Here is a 22,963-nt window from a genome sequence, read left to right on the forward strand (position 1 = left end):
GTCCATTCATTCCTTAATATTGGAGATTCTTAACCTGGGGTTCATGGACCCCCTGAAATTATACACAAAATAATGAGTGTGTGTATATAAAGCCCCTAGTAAAAGGTCTATAGCTTCATCAGAATTTCAGTGTTCCATAACTCAAAGAATGTCAGGGCCTCCTCTAATTCAAAGTTTATTCTCAGATCAAGTCAAACCATCAGACAGTTGCATACTTGTTTAGTATTATTTTTGCTGCTTTTAAAACTGTTTATATTTAGTTGAGTTTGGGTGTACTGGCATCAGCTTGCCTTGAAGGAAATCTGTCATTGTCGGGACACTTGAAAACACAGTGCTGTACACCATGGTAACCATTATGAAAACCTATGGGACAGATTTCTATTGGTTTAGTCCTAGGAAAGGCTGGGCTTCTCCCAAACATGTTTGGTTTTTCTTATCAGCATTGTGAATCTTGAAATTGCCCATGAGTCCCTCTTCACCTTGAAAAGTAAAACTCAGACCAAATTTACAGCTACCCTTTATCAAAGGTATAGGCTTCTATGACACACATTTAAGAGTATTAATCTAAACTATAACTGCATATTATTAGTTTCCTGTCTTCATTTCCCATCATCCCAATTTCCTCATCTACTTCATATTATCCTTTATTTGGTATATTTCTTTTAAAGCTTCATATCCTTTTTGGAATAAGATGAGAGATCTAAATAGGAAATGTGTATAAAAAACAACTGAGCTAACACCTAAAGACAACAATTCTGCCAAAGTGCACTTTTACTACAATGAAGTTTCTTACTGCCTTTCTCTTTGTTATTCCTTTTTTAAAATGAAGACAATAAAAACAACATAAAAAAATGCATAGAAAAATACTTTAATATTTAAGATGACTCAGGGATGAAATGCACATTTCAGAAGCCACACAGTACACTACATCAAGATTAAATATTACTTTTTAGGACAATACTGGTATTAGTTTTGGCACAGTTTTAAAGTCAATGTTATATATAAGATACCTTATAAATTGCTTATAATTTTACTCCATTGACTGTTGTATTAAAAAATATATTGCATTTGCATTTGCAGTGTTTTCTTTAAAATAAAGATGCTTTACAAAGATCCCTTCTAAATAAATATTATTGACAAATTACCTGAAAAGATGCATATGATAATTCAATAGCCATAAAACAATTACACATTAACAAAAATACAACCTTCAGCAATATTAAAGAATTAGAAATCACAATTTTGATAATACTACAGAAAATATTTGGCTGAAAATATTTGCTCATATATACTGATAGAATTTAACTTTCAGGTTGGTGTCATCTTGTTTGAGGTATTTTCTGTGTTCTCTCTCTTAAATGTAAAACTCATGTTTTGTAAAATCCAGTCCTGTAAAGTTAGAGAGGAGAAATTAATATTTATTCTAATATGACTCTTAAGAGTCCCTCCTTTTAAACAACCCTGTTGAAAAAATTAATTTCAAAAGCCTAAATACATGTCCAATGTTTAAAAATTTCTGCAACAAATGTAATAATGCAATAAATGACTAATTACAGTGTTAAATTCCTTTCTTATGAACTATTCATGGGGAAAAAGTAACATGATAATTTTAATGATCTACCAAAGCGTATTTTATATTCCAAGATCATTTAGAATCAAGTGTTTGTACACCAGAGCTCCTGTGGTTTCTAAATAATATAAAATCAGCAAAAATGAACATCAAAGCTGATCATATTAGGGAAAAATATGGCAAATTTGCTAACTTGTTGGATAAACTTGAAAAATCAGAAAGATTAAATATTGAATTTTTAAGAAAATTAACTGCTATTAAGCACATTTAAATTACCTCCTGTTATCTTCTGTGGAAAATTATAGTTGGGAGGCATCACCTGTCTTCTGCCCATTCCATGAGATCTTGAAAGCAAGCAGTCTACATACATGTTCCAGAAATCCTGAGCTATGCTTAAGAAGCCATTATAATGTCTAGGCCACTGGGATTTTTGCAAGAACAACATGAAATTCCAGAAAGCATCCACATTGTGCTCTGTCTTGAGTTCCTGGAGATTTATCAATGTCAAAGAGCAAGCGTTCCAGCACTGGAGATCAACGTCTTCCACGATCCCTGGGCTGACACTGGCAAGTACCCCCTTTTGAAATTCAAAATCAGCATTAATCAGATTGATCAGCAGCATGCAGCCCAGTGATAGGTAGAACCATCTTCTTGTGGCAAAACCCATATCCTATACAGAAGAAAAATGAGGGCATGTATTTTTAACTTAAAAATAAAATTATTCAATTACTCAATGATCTGTTTAAGCCTAAAAAATTAGAAATACATATGTATTTATTTTTGATCAAGCCAAATTTGCCTACTGTGTATTTGTTGGTTTTCCTCTAAGTTGCCTCGACCTTCTTTGAAAGGCTATTACAATTACAACTCATTTTACCAACATTCTGATAAAGTCTTCCGAAGCCATTGAAATGCAACACACGTTATGAAGATGCGATAGACTCATTTCATTATAGACCTTTAGAGCTGGAAGTGTCCTTAAAAAGCATGTACTCCAACCTTCTCCCTTCACAGATTAGAAAAATTCTCAGTGATATGGCTCAGCAAGTTCTCAGGGTCCAGTCTCCCTATCCAATACTCCTATCACAATACATTCAACCACCGTGATCAAAATGCAGGCCATTCTACGTTTAACCACGAGAAAAAGGTTTTTGTTTTTTGTTTTTATTGAGATGGTACCAATCTATTAACCCAAATGGTATTGGACGCTCAAGCACCATTTTAAGTTTCAAAGTTGGGCTTCCATTTTTATTCACTGAAAAAGATCTGTTATGCCCTGCTGTCTGGTGGATCCCTGGCTTCTCTCAGGTTGCTCAGGAGCTGGTTGGAGAAGATTAACATACATACATGAGGAGCACGAAGACAATAAACGTGACATAAGCTAACATGACATGCGCAGGGCCAACGGCATTCAGCAAAATCTTGGCAATTTCTAACGGTTCTTTAAACAAGTTTCCCTGCCAGGTGATCACTCAGTAAATCGGCCTAAAGCACATAGGTAGAAGTCGAGGGCTAAATTGGCTTTGAATTGCCACAGAGCTACTATTCCAGGCTGGCATTGGAAATGTTCCTGACACAAGCTTGACAGGCAGGGCGGAGGAGCGGAGTGGGGAGGACAGATCCAGAAGAGAGGACTCATCTCCTTCCCCATACACGGCCACCTCCCCCAAATAGGCTAGGATAAAGAGACAAATCAAACGAAACAAATTTAAACTTAGGCTATTCAGGTTGTTTCACATTGGCCAAAATTGTGCGGATTCCCCTAACTGAGCTGACAGCGGCCAGTTTTTGATACGAGTTCTGAAAAAGAGGGTCTGGGTGGGACCGAAGAATTTTCTTTCCCAAGAATTTCAGGTTAGTTCCCAGACCAGTGCCCTCCTTCCGGGCGGGTCACCCGGACGCAGAGTACCTCTCTGCGGAGTGGAGTACCCCTCGTCGGCGGCCGAGGCGCGCGTCCCGGCGCGGGGTCCTGCGTGCGCCGCGCTCGCTCGGGGGCGCGGGCGGCTCCTGCCTGGGAGGGACAAAAGGAGTCAACCCCGGCTGGGGACGACCCCCGGCCTCTGCAGTTCCCACTCGCTGCCCAGCCGAACCCACCCCTGGAGGAAGACGAAAGGCGGGAAGCAGCGCTCTGCGACCCGCCGCGAGCGCTCACCGGGCGCCCTGATCGCGCTGCTGCATGGTCTCCGCCGCCCCGCGCTCCGGGGCTGCGGGGCTCTGGCTCGCCGAGGGCGGCGCCGACGGCTCTGCTGCGGCCGCGAGGGGCTCCGGAGTCAGCCCGGCAGCCGGAGCTCCGCTCCTTGTCTAGAGGCAGAGTGAGGGGGCGCAGAGTGGGTGGCCGCGCTCCCGAGGCCCCGCCCTCACCTTGCCCACCTTCCGAGCCCCGAGACCCGCGGGGCCCGCTGCGCCCTGCGCTCCTGCCTCGGCCGCTGCTCCCGCCTCTCTTGCCCTCCTCCGAGTTTCTTGAAACTACAGCGGCTTGGGGTCTTCCTTGCTCTCCCTCTCTTCTTACTTTCTTCTTGCCTTCTCTACTTGAGATCTATCATGGTAGTTGTCAGTCTACATACCATCTCCTATAATGATAGGATGAAGAATGTATTGCTGCTGGTGAAGATGATTTTAATAAAAATAATGCATGGCATGGAAAACATTTGCTTATTAGGATAGGGTTTGTTTTGGATATAATGATAAATTAGATGGATTAGATAACTTGGTTTTACAAATAACCAGCTGTTAAATCTAAACTTCTACATGACTTTGTCATGGCTATTTTAAAATATATTGTGTGCTTTTGAGTTTCACCACTGCGCCTTCTTTTTGCCAAATGAAAAATCTTATTTCAAGAGCAATTCTCCTCACCCTTTCTAAAGTGTCTGACCTACAGCAGTCTTCTGATTCTTCAACTATATCCTCTGTCTTAGTCTGTTCCTGCTGAACCATCCTATAATGATCATCCTGTTCTCAGCATATTCCCATTGTCCCCAGACTGAATCTCTGAGTTATATGGTAGAGCATCTCTCCCTTCCTCTCTGTCACTTTAGGCCCTGACCCCATTTCAAAGTGCCTTCCACTAAATTCAGCCTTACTTGTGCAATTAGGTGTTCACTTTCACTACATTACTTGGCATCTATTTGTATTTGTATTTGGCGTCTATTACTACATGTTTGTCTTTTTTCCTTGAGAACATGTAATCTTCCCTAGTAGTTTATAAAAATACCACATTTCAGATTTTTCTAGTGATTGGCATATAATACAATGGGCATGCAAGACATGTTTTTAGCTGATTTCTACTTCTTATCTCCAATATTCTCTTCACTTAGGAATTTTTGTCAGCTTTCCACAAGGCACACCCAAGTCCTTCAGAACTTGTTGATCTGAAGATTTCATGGTTTAGTCAGGCCAGTAGCCTATTCATTTGCCCCGGTGCTTCCTACCTTCCAATCACTTAGCTGCAGTTCTGTCACACTTGTGTTTATGCTGTTTGTCTTTGTACAGCATGCTTCTCCAGGAAATACTGCCATCATCACACCCCACGGAATTCAAAAGAGCACTCCACACAGCAGGGACATATTGACTGACTAATGCTGAATACCTACAAATAGAATAATTTTTCAGTTCATTGACTTCCTGACTCATTATAATGAAAGACATTAATTTGAAACATCTACGATTGTGATTGCCTCTAGTAAACCTTAATAACAATGTATTTATCAAAGTATGATTCAATGACCTTGGGGAGAAAGAGAGCAGGAAATGAAGTTGAAACAAATAAGTACCCTGCAGAGAAAACAAGCACTGTTGACTACTGACTAATTGAGGGGAAAGAAGGCATTATTTTTTTTCAGGAACACAGGAGACAAAGATGAACAAAATACTGTCTCTGAGACAGGAGAAAAAGAAAAAGTTCAGAAGAGAAGTTGAAAAAAGATTATTAATCCTTACCCCTGCCAAAAAAGACCATTAGTAGAAAATATTTTGTTGTCATTGTTTAAGAACAAAAATAAAAGCTTATCTTATGTTTAGTTTACCTTTGGTTTACTGAGACATAGAAAGTATGTAAATATCATGTATTCTAAAAGCCTCATTTTACCTCTTTGCATTATTTTTTAGTGGTTGCTTTAAGGATCACAATATATATCCTTTTCACTCGCTATTCCAAGATCCTCATTTTACCTGTTTGCATTATTTTTTAGTGGTTGCTTTAAGAATCACAATATATATCCTTATCTTTTCATTCACTACTTAGGGTTAATATTGAATCAATTCATGTACAATGTAGAAATCTTGCAAGGTATGTGTCCGTTAATTCACCCTTGCATCCTTTTTGCTAAAGTTGTCAAATGTATTTCATCTACATACATTGTAAACCCCATGATACAATGTTATAATTTCTAATACTCTTCATCCTCCCCTCCCCCCCTTCAGGATCACCCTCCAGGATCTGAATTTCCATCTGTTTTCATTTCTCTTGAGCCTAAAGAACTTCTTAGTATTTCTTGTAGTGCATGCCCACTGTAAACACATTTGTTTATTCTTCTTTATCTGCAAATGTATTTTATTTCACCTTTATTCTTGGAAGCTCATTTTCACTGGAGTAAAATTCTGAGATGATATGGTTTTGATGCCCCTTCCCCTCCCACACTTTAAAGATGTTCTGCTGTCTTCTGGTCTCCATTATTTCTCTGATGAGGAGCCGTCCACCATTCAAATAGTTTGCTTGTACACAACATGTCATTGTTCTCTGCTTTCAAAATATCTATAGTTTTCTGAAATTTGATGATAATGTGCCTAGCTGTGTGCAATGCAATTCTGATGCTAACTACCCAGAATTAGTTCAAATTTCACAAGTTACGGGCGCAATCCTCCCCTCAATTCAGAAACCAGCTGCAAGCTCCAGCATTCCCAGGCAACCCCTGCTTCTGATCAACTGGCTACAAATTCAGGGGTTCCTACTACCCCTAAGGTTATATAATTAGCTAGAATGACTCACAGAACTCAGGAAAGCACTACATTTATAATTATAGTTTTATTATAAAGGATGTAAATCAGGAGTAGCCAAGTGAAGAGACGTATAGAGTGAGGTCTGGGAGGGTCCCAAACGTAAAGCTTTTGTGTCCTCAGAACACCTCACCTGCCAGGCACACTGATGTGTAGTTACCAATCAGGGAAGCTCACCTCAGTGTCCAGACTTTTTACTGGAGTTTTATTACATAGACATGTTTGATTGACTCATTGGCCACATTTTTTAACTCAATCTCCAGCCCATCTTGCCCTCTTCAGAGGTCGGGCTCATATCACCTCACTCAAAGCCCCACCCCTGTGATTGTACGGTTGGTCTTTCTAGTGTGGCCAGTCCCCATCCTGAGTTATCTCATTAGCATAAACTCAGGTATGGCAGGGGTCCAACATGAATAACAAAGACATTCCTATTACACCAAGAAATTCCAAAGATTTAGAGATTATCTCCTAGGAACTAGGGACAAAGGCCAGCCAAATTCTTTATTATACAATAGTGTGGTTTTCTTTGTATTTATCCCATTTAAGGTTTGCTGAGCTTCTTGAATGTGTAAATGTATATCTTTTACCAAATTTGGAAAATGTCCATCCATGTTTTCCTTAGCGTTTCTGCCCATTCTTCCTGTGTCTCATCTCCTTCTGTGACTCTAATTACACATATCTTAGCCCTTTCGATATGCTCCCTGAGGCTTTCTTTATTTTTATTTTGATATTCTGTCTCTGTTTTCCTCAGGTTAGATCATTTCTATTGATTTATCTTCAAGTTTGCTGACTCTTTTGTTATCTGCATTCTGCTGTTAAGTCCATCTGGTGAATTTTTATTTCAGGTATTACATTTTTAGTTCTGGAATTCCCATTTGTTTCTTTTTTATAATTTCTATTTCTCTGTTAGATTTCCTGTATTTCATTCATGATGCACATATTTTCTTTTATGTCCTTGAATATTTTTACAGTAACTGCTTTAAATCTTGGTCTGCTAATTCCAATATCTGGGGCATCTCCAGGTTGATCTCCATGGATTGTCTTTTCTCTCAAAATGAGTCACATTTTCATGTTTCTTGGTTATTAAGTAATTTTAGCTTGTATGCTTGATACTATAAATGTTATTTTCCAAAGACCCTGGATTCTATAATACTCTCCCAAAGAATGTTAGGATTTTTGTTCGTTGGTTTGGTTTGGTTTAGCATGCAACTGACTCGATTGGGCTATGTCTTTTGGGCAGCAGCTCAAATAACAGGTCAGTTCTTTTAGACTGGACTTGGCTGCTTGAAGTTTGTCCTGTGCAGGCACAGTTCTGGGGTCAGCAAGAGATTTATAAAAATTTGAGGATTCCCTTCTCTGGGTCCCTCCTTCCTTGGATTTTTCCCTTACTTTCCAGCAACTGTACTTATCCCAAACTCAGTCCTCTCACTCTTCCAGCCAGAAAACCTGGTGTTTTGTATCAGAATTTTAGCCAACCTGGAGGAAGCAGACTGAGGCCTGCCCTTATGCTAGAAACTGTGAAAATGGGAGCCCGAGTGCCTCCCTTCTTACAAATGTCAACTGCCCTCCAGAATCTGCTTACTTTTGGTCATTCTCCAATGCCTTCAGGTATTTGTTCTTTATCTTTCACTTAGAATTTATCCTTGTTATATGTAGGAGGCAAAAGCAACTCAGCCAGACTTCCTCTATGGCCCTTATTTTGTAGGTTAAGAAAACTGAGGCCTATGGAGGTGTTTCCTTGTTCATGAAGAATTTATTGAAATTGGGGTTTGCCATCATCAGAGTTGAGTTGTGGTAGTAAGATAGAGGTTATTGGGCAATTTCCTTAAATGTAGTAAACGTCACTAGTCTGAATTTATTGGAGTGACATCCAGTCAGTGTTAGTCAAATTCTATATTATAAATATTATTAAAAAAATGTTATGACTTTTCATTACTTTTTAAGGACTGTATTAGTAAAGTGCTGAAAATAGGAGTTCCTAGAAGATATGTTTTATTATCTAAAAATTGTTTGAAATTAGCATACACACATATGAAAACAGATAATCTAACATGAACGTTTATTTCAAAAGTTAAAATAATATACACAAAAACAAACAATAATTACTTCTCTGGATGATAGAATTTAGGGTTTTTATTTTCTTTTGTTTGTAATATTTTGAGCCTGTGTTGCTTTACAATAAGAAAAAGAGTGACTTAAAAATAAAATAAATTCTCAAAACATTTCATTTCATTTTAAAATTTTTTCCATGCTTTTCTGATATCTTGTGTATTTAATGCTCCATCCAAATCACTAGAAATTCTAAATTATTATGAGCTCCACTGAAAATACTGCTAAAATAAAAGCAAACATCTGAGCTATTTACGATTAATTTTCTTTTAAGCTTATGTCCTTATACTATAAAGTCTTTAAACAGTGAAAGGATTAAAATGCTTAATTTTTTAAGGAAAAAAGGTTATATATATATAAAAAAATTCAGAATAATGTAAAAGTAAATAAGCAGATATTTTGAAAGCAAAGGTCTACATTAGTAAACTTTTAACCTTCTAATTCTACTCAGAAGTTAGCAATAATTTCTAGACTTTGAAGAAAAATTTAGCCTTTACATTTATTTCCAACTAGTAGAACAGTTTTTAAGCTTTAAGGATCCTTGTCACAGGTTGGGTTCTCCAGGAAGCAGGTACTGGGATAGCATTTTGGGACAGGACGTTTATTAGGGAATGCTCTTGGGATCAATACATGCAGAATGGAGGGAGAGGAAGCAGGATTGTACAGAGGGAGAAGTTGAACTGTGATGCATTCCCAATGAAGTCCTCAGTGAACCCCATGGGGAGGGCTGAAGCTGAAATGGTCATCAGAGTTGCCCACATTGGGTCAAACTGATCAGCCCTTATATCCTCTCCTCTGTTAGTCATTGGAAGACCACTCTCAGATGGTTGCGACTGTGGGCAAAATGGCTTCTTAGAACTGAAACAATCCTTCTACAGGCCTATAGCTAAAGTCTGTTTGTTAACATCACTCCCAGCAGGTGAGCCAACAAGTCCTTCTTGAACGGGGGGTCTTGGTGCTCCATCTCCACATTTACCATAATCACGAAATTTGCTTTCTACTGGAAAATTCAACTCAGTGCAAAGATCAGTATGAAACAAGTAAATCTTTATGCCCATTTTTAAGGAAGATTGGAAATTTGGATTCTCTACCGGCATGAAGGAGTATAGAATTCAGGGTAGTAAAGGGCCCATTTATGAAATGTAGTTGAAACATAATTATTTTAATTAAAAAGGAGAAAGCTAACAAGAAGTAGATAGGATTATCTGGGAAAATGTCTAAGAAAGTACAAATATTGTATGAGAATAAAATAATATTCTAGAGCCACACTTTGCTGCTAAATCTCTTTAGAACTGTAAGGGTTGAGAATAGAATGCACCAACAAGTACTCTGGGAAGTGAAGCCTCTGTACTCTGAGGGACGCGGCTCCCTTTGTGCACCCTCTGTGTAGGTCCACGGTGCAGGAGCAAGAAACGCCTGTTCACCAGGAACCACAGAGAGAAGGAAGAAGAATACAAAATACTAAAGAACAAAGTCCAGCAACAGAAAAATATGCCAGGCATAATGAAGGACTGTTCTGCAAAGTCAAAAGGCAAACTAGCATAACAGGAATACAACCTTTATCATGGCTGGATTAGGTCATCCGGTATACCGCATGACCCAGACTGGAGACACATTCAATGACCAAAAAGTAATTAGAAGTATTCTAGATCTTCTCTCTGACAAGAAATGCCAAATGGAGAGGGGAGAGTGCTTTCTTAATAAACAGCGAATCTTTCAAATCTTCTCAGCCCATCATCATTCCTCTTAATATTCTGCAACACCATAGCTATTCCCAGAAACTCTTCTCCACTCTGAGCTCCCTGCCTCCCAAAACTTCTCTGACAGCTTGCCCATATGCCTTTTCTCTCTACTTTCTCTCCTTCTTTTGTAGCTTCTTACGTAGCTCCACATCACTCTTCTGGTTTCATTTGTTTTTGTTTATTTGTTTAGACCTATACTTGAATTTTGGAGACCAGATGATAGCCTCAAGGGGCCAAAAAGAAAGAATTCTTTCTCCTAAGTATAGGCGGATGTTCAAAAAGAAAGAATTCTTTCTCCTAAGTGTAGGTAGAAGAGAGAAGCTATGAATGTTCATGAATCAGTAATTATGACTTTCTTACACAATTAATTAATAATTTTATCTCTATTACACTAATAGTAATAGTGTGCTTTATCTTGTAGTTTCCTTATTAGATGTAAGGGATTTGTTAGGAGTGATTGGGCTCTAGATCCACCTGCGAATTCTGAAATAATAGATATAGAGAAGCTTTCTGGAACTGTCTTGTAGACTATAATTATTGGATTCCTCTAAACTCTGCTGGGTACAGAGATAGAGGACAAGTTGATGTTTAGTCCTTTTGAGATTAGAGGGAATATGCTTTTAAACCTATATCTTATTGTTAATTTTTAGCTAGAATCACAGGGTAACAGAGCACATTCGGCCTCCTACATCTAGTTTTGGCGGGAGGGGTTACCTATACCACTTAGGAGACCCAAGGTGGGCTGGGCATCATCAAAAACACGGCCAGTAAAAATAAAGTATGACTAGTTGGAGATTACTGTGGGCCAAGCAACACCATGGTGAATTTAAGGATAGAGAAGCCAAAGGAAAGTTTTAGGGTCCAGGGATTTAGATGTTTACCATACTGATGGACCAGCTTCCTGAAGGGGATGATCATGGAAAGAATGGTATGCTGATACAGCAGGCATTTAGAGAGCAACTGGAAGAGAATTATGGATTATTGTTATTTCTAAACACTGTGATCCTAAACAATCCCAATTCACACTAAAATCCAGGCAGGCAATATAAGTCTTCACAGTAAATGTTTCTATAAGCATATAATATGTTATAAAAATTTGGAATATAATTGTGTTGACAACATCAACTAATTTCATAATTTTTTATAAAGGAAAACCATCACATATTTCATTCAACAAATATTTGATGAACACTTACTTCTTTGACAGGTGCTGAGCTAGGTTTTGGAGTTGTAGTGGTAAACAAGCAGACAAGGCCCTAGAGGAGGGAGACAGACAATAAACAAGTAAACAAATATATAAATAAAAGGGATTGTTGGGGCCGGCCCCGTGGCATAGCGGTTAAATGTGCACACTCTGCTGCTGGTGGCCCAGGTTCAGATCCCGGGCGCACATCCACGCACCCCTTGTCAGGCCACGCTGTGGCAGCGTCCCGTATAAAGTGGAAGAAGATTGGCAGAGATGCTAGCTCAGGGCCAGTCTTCTTCAGCAAAAAAAAAGAGGAGGATTGGCATGGATGCTAGCTCAGGGCTGATCTTTCTCACCAAAAAAAAAAAAGGGATTGTTGCAGATAGTGGCAAGTGTTATGAAGATAATAAAATAGAAGGTGATTGGGAAGTGGATGCTATTTTAGACATGGTGGTTCTGGAAGTAGATGCGGTGGTTCCAGAAGATATCTCTGAAGAGACGACATTTTAGTTGGGACTAAAACGATAAGAAAGAGCTGGCCAAGAAGACAAGAAGAGCTGGATGTGTTAGAACATGCCAACCACAGGTAACAGCTAGCAAAAGGGCCTTAATTGGGGTACATGTTTAGTGTGTTTTAGAGAGCATCATAAACAAACTGTCAGGGGTCAAGTTACATGGGACCTTAAAACTTTGGATTTTATTCTAATTGCAATAGGCAGATATTGGAGATTTTTAAGCTAGAAAAGAAATTGATCTGATTTATGTTTTTGAGGGATCCCATAGGCTACTCTATGGAGAATGGACAAAAAGGGTCTAGGGTGGAAGCTGGGATATCAATTAGGAGGCTTTTGCTACAGTCCAGACAGAAGATAAATAAGGGTATGAGTGAAGATGGTGAGAGGGTATTGGAATCAGGAAATATTTGGGAGGTTTGGTCAACTGGATTCACTGAGGGTTTGATTTGAGCAGCCAGGAAGAATGGAATCAAGGTTGATTCTGAGGTTTTTGGCATTATCAGTTAGTTACGTGAGTGATGATGCTAATAAATAAGATGGGGATGACTGGGGAAAGACGATGTTATGGAAGTGGTGGGAAGGGAGTCCATAAACTCCCTATGCTTACATGATGGGCTTTGCAGGATCCTTGAATGCCCTTAAAGAGAATGAAAATTTTGTATATATATTCACATGGACTTTGAGTGGGGAGTATGCACAAGTTTCACCAAATTCTTAAGAGATTTTGAAAAGTTAATTCTGGAAAGTAAAGTTGGCACTTCCTAACATCTTGCCTTCTGGTTTTTCTTTTTCTTTTCTTTTGTGTTTACAATTATGTAAAAGCAGAGAAGAGAGTAGAGATTGAATTGTTATTAAAGAATTTAAAATACATGTTAAAAAAAGGACAGATTTTAAGAGTTATTGCTCTTTTTAATTTTACTTCATTGGGAATATAAATGTATACTGGGTAGACTTGAAAAGACTTCTGGATTCCTTTTTAACTTCCTCGCTATATTCAAGATCCTTTGGCATTCCTTGGTATAGACTATCCTGCAGTCTTCCTGGCCTCTCCTGGCAGGCTGAACACACATCTTCTCCTTCTTTGCCATGTCCAAGGGACATCTTTTACCTTGGGTCTTTTGAGCTCTCCCACTGAGATGTAACTAAGTGTAACCCTTGTAATCCTTTATATAAATAGGCATTATATCAGATAGGGTTCAATCAGTGAAACGGAGTATTATGAATAGTTTGGAATAAGGGTTTTATTATAGGTATTAGAACTTACTTACAAAATTGTGAGAGAAGCTGAGGAAATACAAGTCTGAATGTGAATAGTTGGAGGATTAGAGCAAAGTCACTAACAAGTGACCACAAATGGAGTTGTGAAGAAGTCCGTAGCAGACTGTTGCCTTTGTGTCTGGTGGTGGGCCTCAAGTCATTGTAAGTCAGCAGCTCAGAGAGTCAGGAAGAAAAGCTGGACAGATAGTGGGGTAAAGTAAGGAAACGTTTTTATTCCATAAGGACAAACTGGAACCTATGTTGGTCACTCATTATGTCAAACTCCAAGGATGCAGGCTACCTGCAGAAAAAGTTGGTGCCTTCGACCATCTTGCTACACATGCTACTGGCCCAAGAATTGGAAAAATTGAAGAAGGAGATCTCATGAGAGCTAGAGAAGCTGTGGGCCTGGGTGCTGCTCCATGTGAACAAGGTAAGCTAGAATGTCAGAAACCACACACACACACACACACACACACACACACACACACAGACGTGCACTCATGTATGAGAGTGACACGAGCATGTTTTGAGCAATGCCTGGAGCCCTGCATCAACCTTTAGAGCATAATGGTGGCTGCTTCTCCCTTCCAAATCTCACACAAACTTCTCTAACGACCAACTCTAAATTGAAACTACTAAAGGGAAGGAAATTCTGGGAACCACAGTTACAGCTGAATTGACATAGTACAAAATTACCACAGTCATGCTTTTCACCAAACACACCATGAGAAAGAAGACCATGAATCACCTCGACCTCAATCATGGCCCTATTTAAAAAGACGTGAAGTGAGGTTGGATGCATTTAAACCAACAGAATGTGATGGGACAAAATAACTCAATGAATTCAACTTTCTGGTTCCAACCTCCCAACTATTTCACCTGAAATTCTCAGACATTATGACTAGCACTAGCACAGCGGTTTTATGAATTTGGGCTACTGTTGTTAGTAAAATGTGGGGCTGGCTAGATCATAGCTTTGACTCAGCGGTAATTCCTACATGTCTATATAAATAAAATGGGTCAAGATTACTCAATTTTATATCCTATCTAATTCTGCTACAGTTTTTTATATCTAGTCTCACAGTAATGTTTTTTAAGTAATCTTTGTTTGCTTTCTTGTTGCAACACTTTAATACCTTAGAAGGAAGTAATATGAAATTGATGTAGTTATTGGTCTTTCTCTTCTGTGAACTGTAAGTAATTTCCATACATCAGAGATCTCCTCTTTCTTTTAACAAAAAAAGTGTCCCCCAGCTAATTAGACACCATTTTTCCTTGATAAAAAGAAAGAAAATACTTTTCATTTATAAGAGAATTTTCTGTCAGAAGCCTTATATGGCAAGATTGACAATAATGACATTTTTCCTAAGATAACATTTCATGTGAGAGATGATTTCCTTAATGAAGAGATGCAATCATTCCTACCTGTTGGAGAGACAATTTGCACAGTATGTAAAGAGAAATCCAAATTTGAAATTAATGGCATACAGAGAGCCATTCTCACAGTCCAAGATCAGCCCATTGAGGTTTAGATTATTATTTCCTTTACATTTCAGAACGGAGAAAAGAGGATAAAAGAGGTGGGAAATATCATCCCCCAAATGAACATGTTATTATAATAGAAAAGTTATAAAAGAAAAAATTCATATTCACACCTTCTCCAGCTCCCCATAACTAAATTATTAATTAGCTAAGAAGAGAAATGGCAAGAGTTTTGGATCATGCAGAGAAGCAAGAAAGAATAGAAAACAATGTGTTCGTGTTTTAGTCAAATTCAATTCCAGCCCCAAACTTCATATTTCCCAAAAAGGGACTATCTCAGGACATCAAATGACAAGTTATAGCCGACACATCAAGATGAAGTAGATACTTCATATCAAAGTAAGGTGCCAGACCCAAATTCAGATTTTTAAAGGAAATGATCACAAAATTCTTGGACCTCACAGGTCCTCCATCCCCAATGGGCAGGGAGTAGGGGATGCCTGATTCCTCTCCTCACATTCATGTAAATGTTCAGGAGCCTCCAAGAAGCCTACCAAGAGGGCCTACTCTCTTACCTCTGCAGTGGTGAGGCATAATGACTGTAGTTTGACTCCTGTCCAGAGAAATTAAGAAGTCAAGAGATTGGCCTACCAATTGCTTTGATGGTAAAGGAAGAGCATTTCCACATTTGAAGATAGGCCTGCACTCTCAAATTTGCCCAGGTAAAGTCTACAAGAGGGTTTCCCATGGCTTGGAGGTAGGTCATGCATGAAGAAGAGCTCACCTTGGGTTCAGTCCAATAGGGCTACCAAAAGGGATCAAGAGGCCCCAACCACAGGGATAGGATCTAGGTGGACCACAGATTTCTAGCGGTAGCAAGGGAGAGTCTAAAGCCAGCAGTCAAACAGAGATTTATCTACTAGGGAATCAGAAGTGAGTGGCCCCACGGATAGGACTTTTCCAAGCACCCACAAAAGCAGCCTTCAGAGAGTCAGCCCTAAATATCTGCCAATCCCAGGAACCCAAATCTAGCTCACCAAAGACAAGTTCAAGTAAGAATATTCTTATTATCTTTTTCTTCCTTCCTCCCATGCTCCAGATCTAGAAGCTTACCCTGAAGCCAGGGTAAGCAAGTTGGCACCTAAAATCAGCACTAGCTGAGAGAGGGAAAAAGATGTAACTTTAAGTTAAATGAAGAGTTTTTATTATTATACAGGAACCAATACTCTAATTTCTGAATCCAGACAGTGTTCTGGGCCTTAAAATGTTTTTAAGGAATGCTTCATCTAAGAGTGAGTAGAAAATCTTGGAACTCTAATTTAATAGTGGGGGAAAGCTTCCACCATGGAAAAGATGTAAAGAGATAATGGGAAGCCCAAAAAACACGTGTTTTATTAGCTCTTATGCTCAGGGCTTGTTCAACATAAAAGTAATAAAAAAAATCACTCACACATAAACCTTATACCAACTCCACCCCATATGGCTCCCTAGAGTTAAACAACTTATTCTTTACTCTCTGTAGATATAGACTCATTCTCTCCTTTGTTCAATTACTGCCACCTCCTTTTGACTCATCAGAAACTTTCTTAGAATTCTGTTAAGTCGGGGGCGTGATGCTTAGGTATAATTGCAAAACTTTGTGGGTTTTTTTGTCTCTCAGTTTTGTTACATACTGGGGTTTGAGCCTAATTTTTCTTACTAAGAATTATACAAAATCAAAAAGTGTGAGGATTATATTACCTTTTTTTTAAACATTTTTTTTCTTTGATGAAGAAGATTGTCCATGAGCTAACATCTATGCCAATCTTTTTCTATTTTTTGTACGTGGGATGCCACCACAGCATGGCCCGATGAGCAGCGTGCATGTCACCACCCAGGATCCGAACCCGAGAACCCTAGGCCGCCCAACGGCAGTGCGCGAACTCAACCACTACGCCACCAGGCAGCCCTTGGATTATATTACCTTTAGATATCTTCAGTTTTTTCTCTTCTGTCTGTTAGCATTCAGTTTGGTCAACAAAAATGGGGGCATATCCCATAACTCTAATTGCCTCACTAATAGATATTTCAGGTCAAATAAAATATGGATTGAGAAAAGAACTTAGCGAGTGCAATTTTAGTGTAATAGTAAGAACAGAAATAAAGCTCTAGTAGGTTGAAGAGTGAATGGGAGATAACGAAATAGATACAAGAAATGAATACCAAAATTTCTGGGAGTTCTGCAGTAGCCAAATGAGATATTTAGTGATGTTGCAAGGGTTAGACTGAATCAATAAATGAATTTAAAGGCCAAATAGAGTTACTATGGATCTAATTTTGAAAAATTATATCTCTTAAGTGCATATGACCCTTAAGAAATATTTTAAAAACTATACATTTTTTATTTTCTATATAACTCGTGAACAAAATAAGTTCTCGATGATCTTCATTTCTGTTCACACAACCATGTTCTCTAATAAGTTATGTGTTCTGCGCCCTCTCAGAGTATACTCTCTGCCATGTGTCCTATCTAGCTATATAACGGGTCCGATTTGCATAAATGCTATTCTATTCCAAAGCCATAGCTTACCATGAATGAAGTGATAGTCTAATGCACATGCATAGGACAATGACGTACCTATTCTTACAATACTTCCTTCTAGAGGAGAATATTCTAGCTGACTAATTTATGACATGGTAGTAATAAAGACAATACATGAATATGCTAGTGTAAACATTCATTTCCTTATTTTGAATTACTATTCAAATTATCTAAGAATTCTATTTTACTGTAAGTGGTTATTGCTTTATGAAATATCAGTAACAAGCAGCAAAGAAAAATGGGTTAGGTAAATGAAAATCCTGAATACATTACGGACTTCCCTGTTGTATGAGCACTCTTGCTTTGAACAAGCAGGAAGCGTCATTACCAAAGGCCCTTCGATAATTCCACTGCCATTCTTATATCTGCAGACGATTAAAAGAAAGTATAAAAAAAGAGAGCAGTCAATGACTCATAGTATAGTAGAAGCCCCTTAAAATATATTTATTCCTATAGTATAAGTGGTTGACAATGGGGGGGGGTCTTAAAAACATGATTCAACTAATTCTTAGGATTTCTATAAATATTTTTTTTCCTATAATTATTTCTAAGAAAAAAGTCTTTCGATGATATCCTTCAAATTAAAAACGGGTGCACTAAGAGCAAAGCAAAATCATGTTCAATAGGAATGAGTTTTCTCAGCTCACTACGAATTCAGGTATCAGAAATATTAAAATTTACCTCTTTCTTTCAGTAACACAACTACTCTGCTTAATTATTTTTGCTTAGTTATTCCAGTAACTATGGCAGTGTCCCAGCACATAGCTGAGTGTGTGGGACAAATTAGGAACTCACTAATTGTTATGCAGATGAAGGAATGAACAAACTGTAAATCCTCAGACAGAAAGGCAGTAGGATAAATCTACCTTTTTTTTCTTCACGTAGGTTTTGTTTCAGGACAATAATTACATGGCCTGTGGTCCTCACTTTGACATGCTACATTTTAATTTAGAGAGATGAAGAGTTTAGCTGATATGTGGCTCTCATTGTTCAATCCATTTACCATTATCATCTAGGAAAACTTGATTTAATCATAGAGTGTTAAGACCCCAACTTACAATGGTTCTCAGAAAAACAGCATTTTTTTTTTTTTTGGAGAGGAAGATTTGCCCTGAGCTAACATTTGTTGCTAATCTTCCTCTATTTTTTTTTTGCTTGAGGAAGACTAGCCCTGAGCTAACACCTATGCCAGTCTTCCTCTGTTTTGTATGTGGGTCGCCGCCACAGCATGGCTGACAAGTGGCGTAGGTCTGCACCCAGGATCCAAACCCGCGAACTTGGGCCACCAAAGCAGAGCACACTGAACTTAACCACTACCCCAGGGGGCCAGCCCCAGAATGACAGTATTTTGAATAGCATGAAACTAAAAGAATATTTGATGTTACTTTAGGGGATTATAAGGCTAACAACTGAGAATAACTCTATGCCCCACTTCGGGTGATTCATATGTTATAGGAGTTAGCAATCTAGCCATTGAGTTTTTAAAGAATAAATTAATTAACTAACAAATGTTCAGAGAGTATATACTGGAGGCCAAGGCCTGACCCAGATGGACCCTGTTAGGAAACATAAAAAAGGATAAGATGTAGACATTTAAATAGTTGGAGATGGCAATGTATCCAGCTTTAAAAATGAAAAAAAGATCTTTTCAAGATCGAGGTCACATGGCAATGAGATATAAGGATGCAACTTCCAAGAAAGCAACTTTATAAACATTCCCACCTGGGATATGGGTATGATGGCTAGAACTACAGCTGTCATGCTGAGACCATAGTGGATCTGAAATACAGTGGTATGATCAGATGTGTATGTTTAAGAAGGAAAAAAACACCTCTGGAAATCATATGGATAAAGGATTACAGTGAACAAGACCTGTGGGCTATATTATTTTCTTTGTATATGAAAACTGGTGAAGCCTGATAACAATTGGGTTATAGAATCAATAAAATAGTTAAGGTTAGAATGCATTTTATAGAAGCAATGTTAGCTTCCACTTTCTGTTATACTAAGGACACCAAGAAGCCTCTTCTGCTTCCAAATATTTCCCCCACTGGAGGATCTCCCACACTAAAGCTTGAAATTCTTCTTAGTAGAAGCTAGGGCCTTTTATTCATTCCACGATTAGAGACAAGAACTAAAAGTAAATGCCCTGAGAGAATTAACACACTGACTTAAAATCGTGTCAGGTTGTAAAATGCAGGTATCATGTCCATGCCTGAGATCCAGTTCTGATGGGCACTGTGAGAGGAAGGCAGAAGGGTACTTAGTACCTGTAGCAAGAAGAATTGTAAGAGAGGGGGTTTGGGGAATGCACAAATGGGAGGTTAAGAACACCAAAAACAAACTATTATTCCAAAGTTTTGCCTTTAGGGTGGCTCTGGAAGAGGAAATGCAGAGATGAAACATTTGTTAATAAGTACTAGTAAATTCAATTTAATGATTAAACTTCTTGCTAACCTATGATGCTCATAACAAAAATTGTAGATGCTGAAGAGTATCAGAAAGTTAATCTCATAGCAAATGCTGAGATAAACTATTTTCCTCCTGAGTATATTAATAGAGAGAAGTGGGATGAATAGCAAAACAATAAAAACATGTTTATGGTTCTAAATGTAGTGCTGTACTTTCAATTATATGTTGTTTATGAAACTTCCTGGGAATTTGAGTATAGTTATTATCTCGTAAAAAGAAACAGACACTCATGTATACAGCCTTATTTATTTACACACTTAACCTCCTTCTTTCCCACCTGGTTCCAACTCCATCCTGGTTTAGGCCTATGGTCAATATCACAGGAAATATCTGCCCTAAGCAGGTGTGAAACACCTGCCTATCCACCAAAAATCTCTTCCACTCACTTGCCACATTAGGCATTCCTTTATGGGTCCTGGGAAATTAGTTTTTGGTGTGAAGGAGAAGGAGGTGGCACTTCCAGGAAGTTAGTGAATACCAGAGGGAGTGGTGTGAAATTGATGACAGGCTCTACCTTTGCAGTTTCACATACGGGCGCTCTAACCCGGTTATGTTGACTCCTCCTGGACAGCAGAACCAAAAGCATGATAGACAAAAGGTAGGAATCTAATTAAGAGAAGATGAGAAGATAAAAGATCAATTCAGATAATCTACAAAGCAGAGAACCAAGTTAGACAATTTTCATTTTAGTCTGCTGACAAAATTAAACAGTACAACATCATAAAATGTTAGATTTGTTAATTATATATTTGTTCATTTTATGCTTAAAATAATAGCTACACTAAAATGTTTATTAGATTAAATGTAATATGGTGTCCAGGATTGGATCCTGGAACACAAAAAGGTTGTAGTTGAAAGACTAGTGAGATCAAATAAAGTCTGCAGTGTAGTTAATAGCATTACACCAACATTAATCTCATAGTCTGACAAATGGTTACATAAAACGTTAACATTAGAGCAAGCTGAGTAAAGGGTATATGGGAACTCTTTGGGCTCTCTTTGTAACTTTTCTATAAATTTAAATTTATCCCAAAATAAAATGCTTATTAAAATTTTTTTTGATTATAATAATTCTAGTTTATATTAAAATTTTTTTGAAATCAAATTGTGAGTTATGCCAATGGCTCATTTGGGACTTTCATGCCTATTATGCAAAATTCTCTAGTGCCTCTGAACTTAATGCTTTGCCTATACTTTAATCTTCTGAGCAGCCATGGGTAAGACATTCTGTCCTCTCAGTGGCAGAAGTAGTGATATTTTCTTCCAATAAAGACTTCTACATCAGGTCTGGATAATACCTTGGGTCGTTTCACCTCATGTTCATTTTAGCTGTGTTACCAATTTCACCTCACTCTGGTGAGACTCTGACCCACACTTGGAGGAGCTCCGAGGAGGGGCCCACAGGTGGGCTTCATACCCACAATCCATCCCTTCCTCGGAGTGTTCTTTCCTGTTTGGTGTCACAGATTTGAATTGAAACCAAAGCTGAGCGTTCAACAGCACAAGCTTTATTCAATGGCCAAAGAATAGAGAAGTGGGAACTAAGTTCACAAATCAACTTCTCAGCTCTTGGGGCAATCAAGCAGTTGTTATAAGGAGTCTAAGTAATGAAGGGGAGGAATATTTGGGGAAATGGGCAGGCTTTTCTGGAAAACAAGGGTGCCACCTCTTCTCTTTTCTTATTTGGTTATCCTGCCATTCCCATGGCAGTTGTAAATCGGTGGGTGTGTTCAATAAAATGGTAATATATTACAATGAGTGTATAATGAGCTTCGGGGTCTATGTCAGGTCAAATTGGACCACCATGTTACCTTCAACCAGTTTAGGCTGATCTTGACCACATGTCTCAGCCATTTGCTCCTTCGTCTCATTGTGGTTTCCTGTAAACTGCAGATAACATATTAGGCTTATTCTGAGCAGGGTTGTGGTTAATGTCTTATGGGGTCGGTGGGCCAGGTAACAAATCCCCCCTTTCCTAGGTACTGCTCCTCATTCTTAAGGGGCACTGAGGGACAGAGGTCAGATTTCCGTAAATGCTTCCTGCTGAAAGCAAGCATCGTCTTGGGGGCCCAGGAGAAGAGCAGTATATATAGGTTCCCAGAACCTTACCCTAACTAGTCATAAGCATGTCTGGTTGTCACCAGGCTTTAGGCCCAGTTGTTCACACCCCTGCAATATAACCTTTTGTGGTTTAATAGCCTCTGGCTGTTTGCTGATGGAAGAGGTTATTAGATTGAGATGCAGGAACCGAATAGCAGGAGGAGGAAAACAGCTACAAGAGGGCCAAGGAGTGCAAGAAACCAAGCCACTCCAGGGAGGAGCTTCTGAACTCCTTCCCAGATCTGTTCTGTCCATTTATGTTGGGTTAGGTCCTCCAAATCATTAGTTGCCAACCTCACCCTTTCTAAGCTCAGATTGAGATATCTAGAGTTGTTAATGTAGAAGCAGCAGGAGGTATTCGTTAGGTCACAAATTCCCCCTTCTTTAGCTAGGAGGTAGTCCAGGGCTACATGATGACCTAAACCCTTTTCCGCCAAGGAGTAGTAAGTGGTTGTACTCACACAGGTTAGGACAAGGTAGACTCTTAACACTGGAATAGGCTTGGGAGACAGCAGGGTTAGGCTTACAGTGAGCATATAACTAGTTGAGGGGACTATGTCAGGTCAAAGTGGACAACCATGTTGCCTTCAACTGGTTTAGGCTGGTCTCAACAGCATGTCTCAGCTCTCTGCTCCTTCTTCTCACTGTGGTTTCCCATAAACTGAAGATAACATGTTAGGCTTGTTCTGAGCAGGGTTGTGGCTAATGTCTTATTAAGGGAGTCTGTGGGCCAGGTAACAGCTGCACATTTTAAAGGGGACAATTTCCAGTTTCATGTTTCTTTTACTATCTGGTAACCAGAGCTGTAATCAATACCTTAGGCTCTGACCACATTTTGTTCAAGGAAAAGTATATTCTCCTTTGTTTATAGTACATAATGTGCCTCAGTATTTTGGGATGTTTTTATATCAATTTTTCATTTATTTTTTATTCGCTGTTATCATTTTCCCA

General features: G+C 38.7%; 1 protein-coding gene across 1 annotated transcript; it reads right to left on the minus strand.

Annotated features, from left to right (window-relative positions):
- Positions 1–1,067: 1,067 nt before the first annotated feature.
- On the minus strand, positions 1,068–3,391 carry FAM237B (family with sequence similarity 237 member B). The gene is made up of 2 exons (XM_058525203.1): positions 1,847–3,391; positions 1,068–1,389 (listed from the first exon to the last, which is right to left on the minus strand). The coding sequence occupies exons 1-2, from the start codon at positions 2,235–2,237 to the stop codon at positions 1,355–1,357; spliced, it is 426 nt and encodes a 141-aa protein (XP_058381186.1). The 5' UTR covers positions 2,238–3,391; the 3' UTR covers positions 1,068–1,354.
- Positions 3,392–22,963: the final 19,572 nt, after the last annotated feature.

This window comes from Diceros bicornis, chromosome 3 (genome assembly GCF_020826845.1).
Source record: "Diceros bicornis minor isolate mBicDic1 chromosome 3, mDicBic1.mat.cur, whole genome shotgun sequence".
In the NCBI taxonomy this organism is placed as follows: Eukaryota; Metazoa; Chordata; class Mammalia; order Perissodactyla; family Rhinocerotidae; genus Diceros; species Diceros bicornis.

Coding starts and splice junctions, on each gene's coding strand:
- FAM237B (XM_058525203.1), bottom strand. CDS start 2,237: ATGGGTTTTGCCACAAGAAGATGGTTCTACCTATCACTGGGCTGCATG. Junction 1,390..1,846: donor TCCACAGAAGATAACAGGAG/GTAATTTAAATG, acceptor CTAACTTTACAG/GACTGGATTTTACAAAACAT.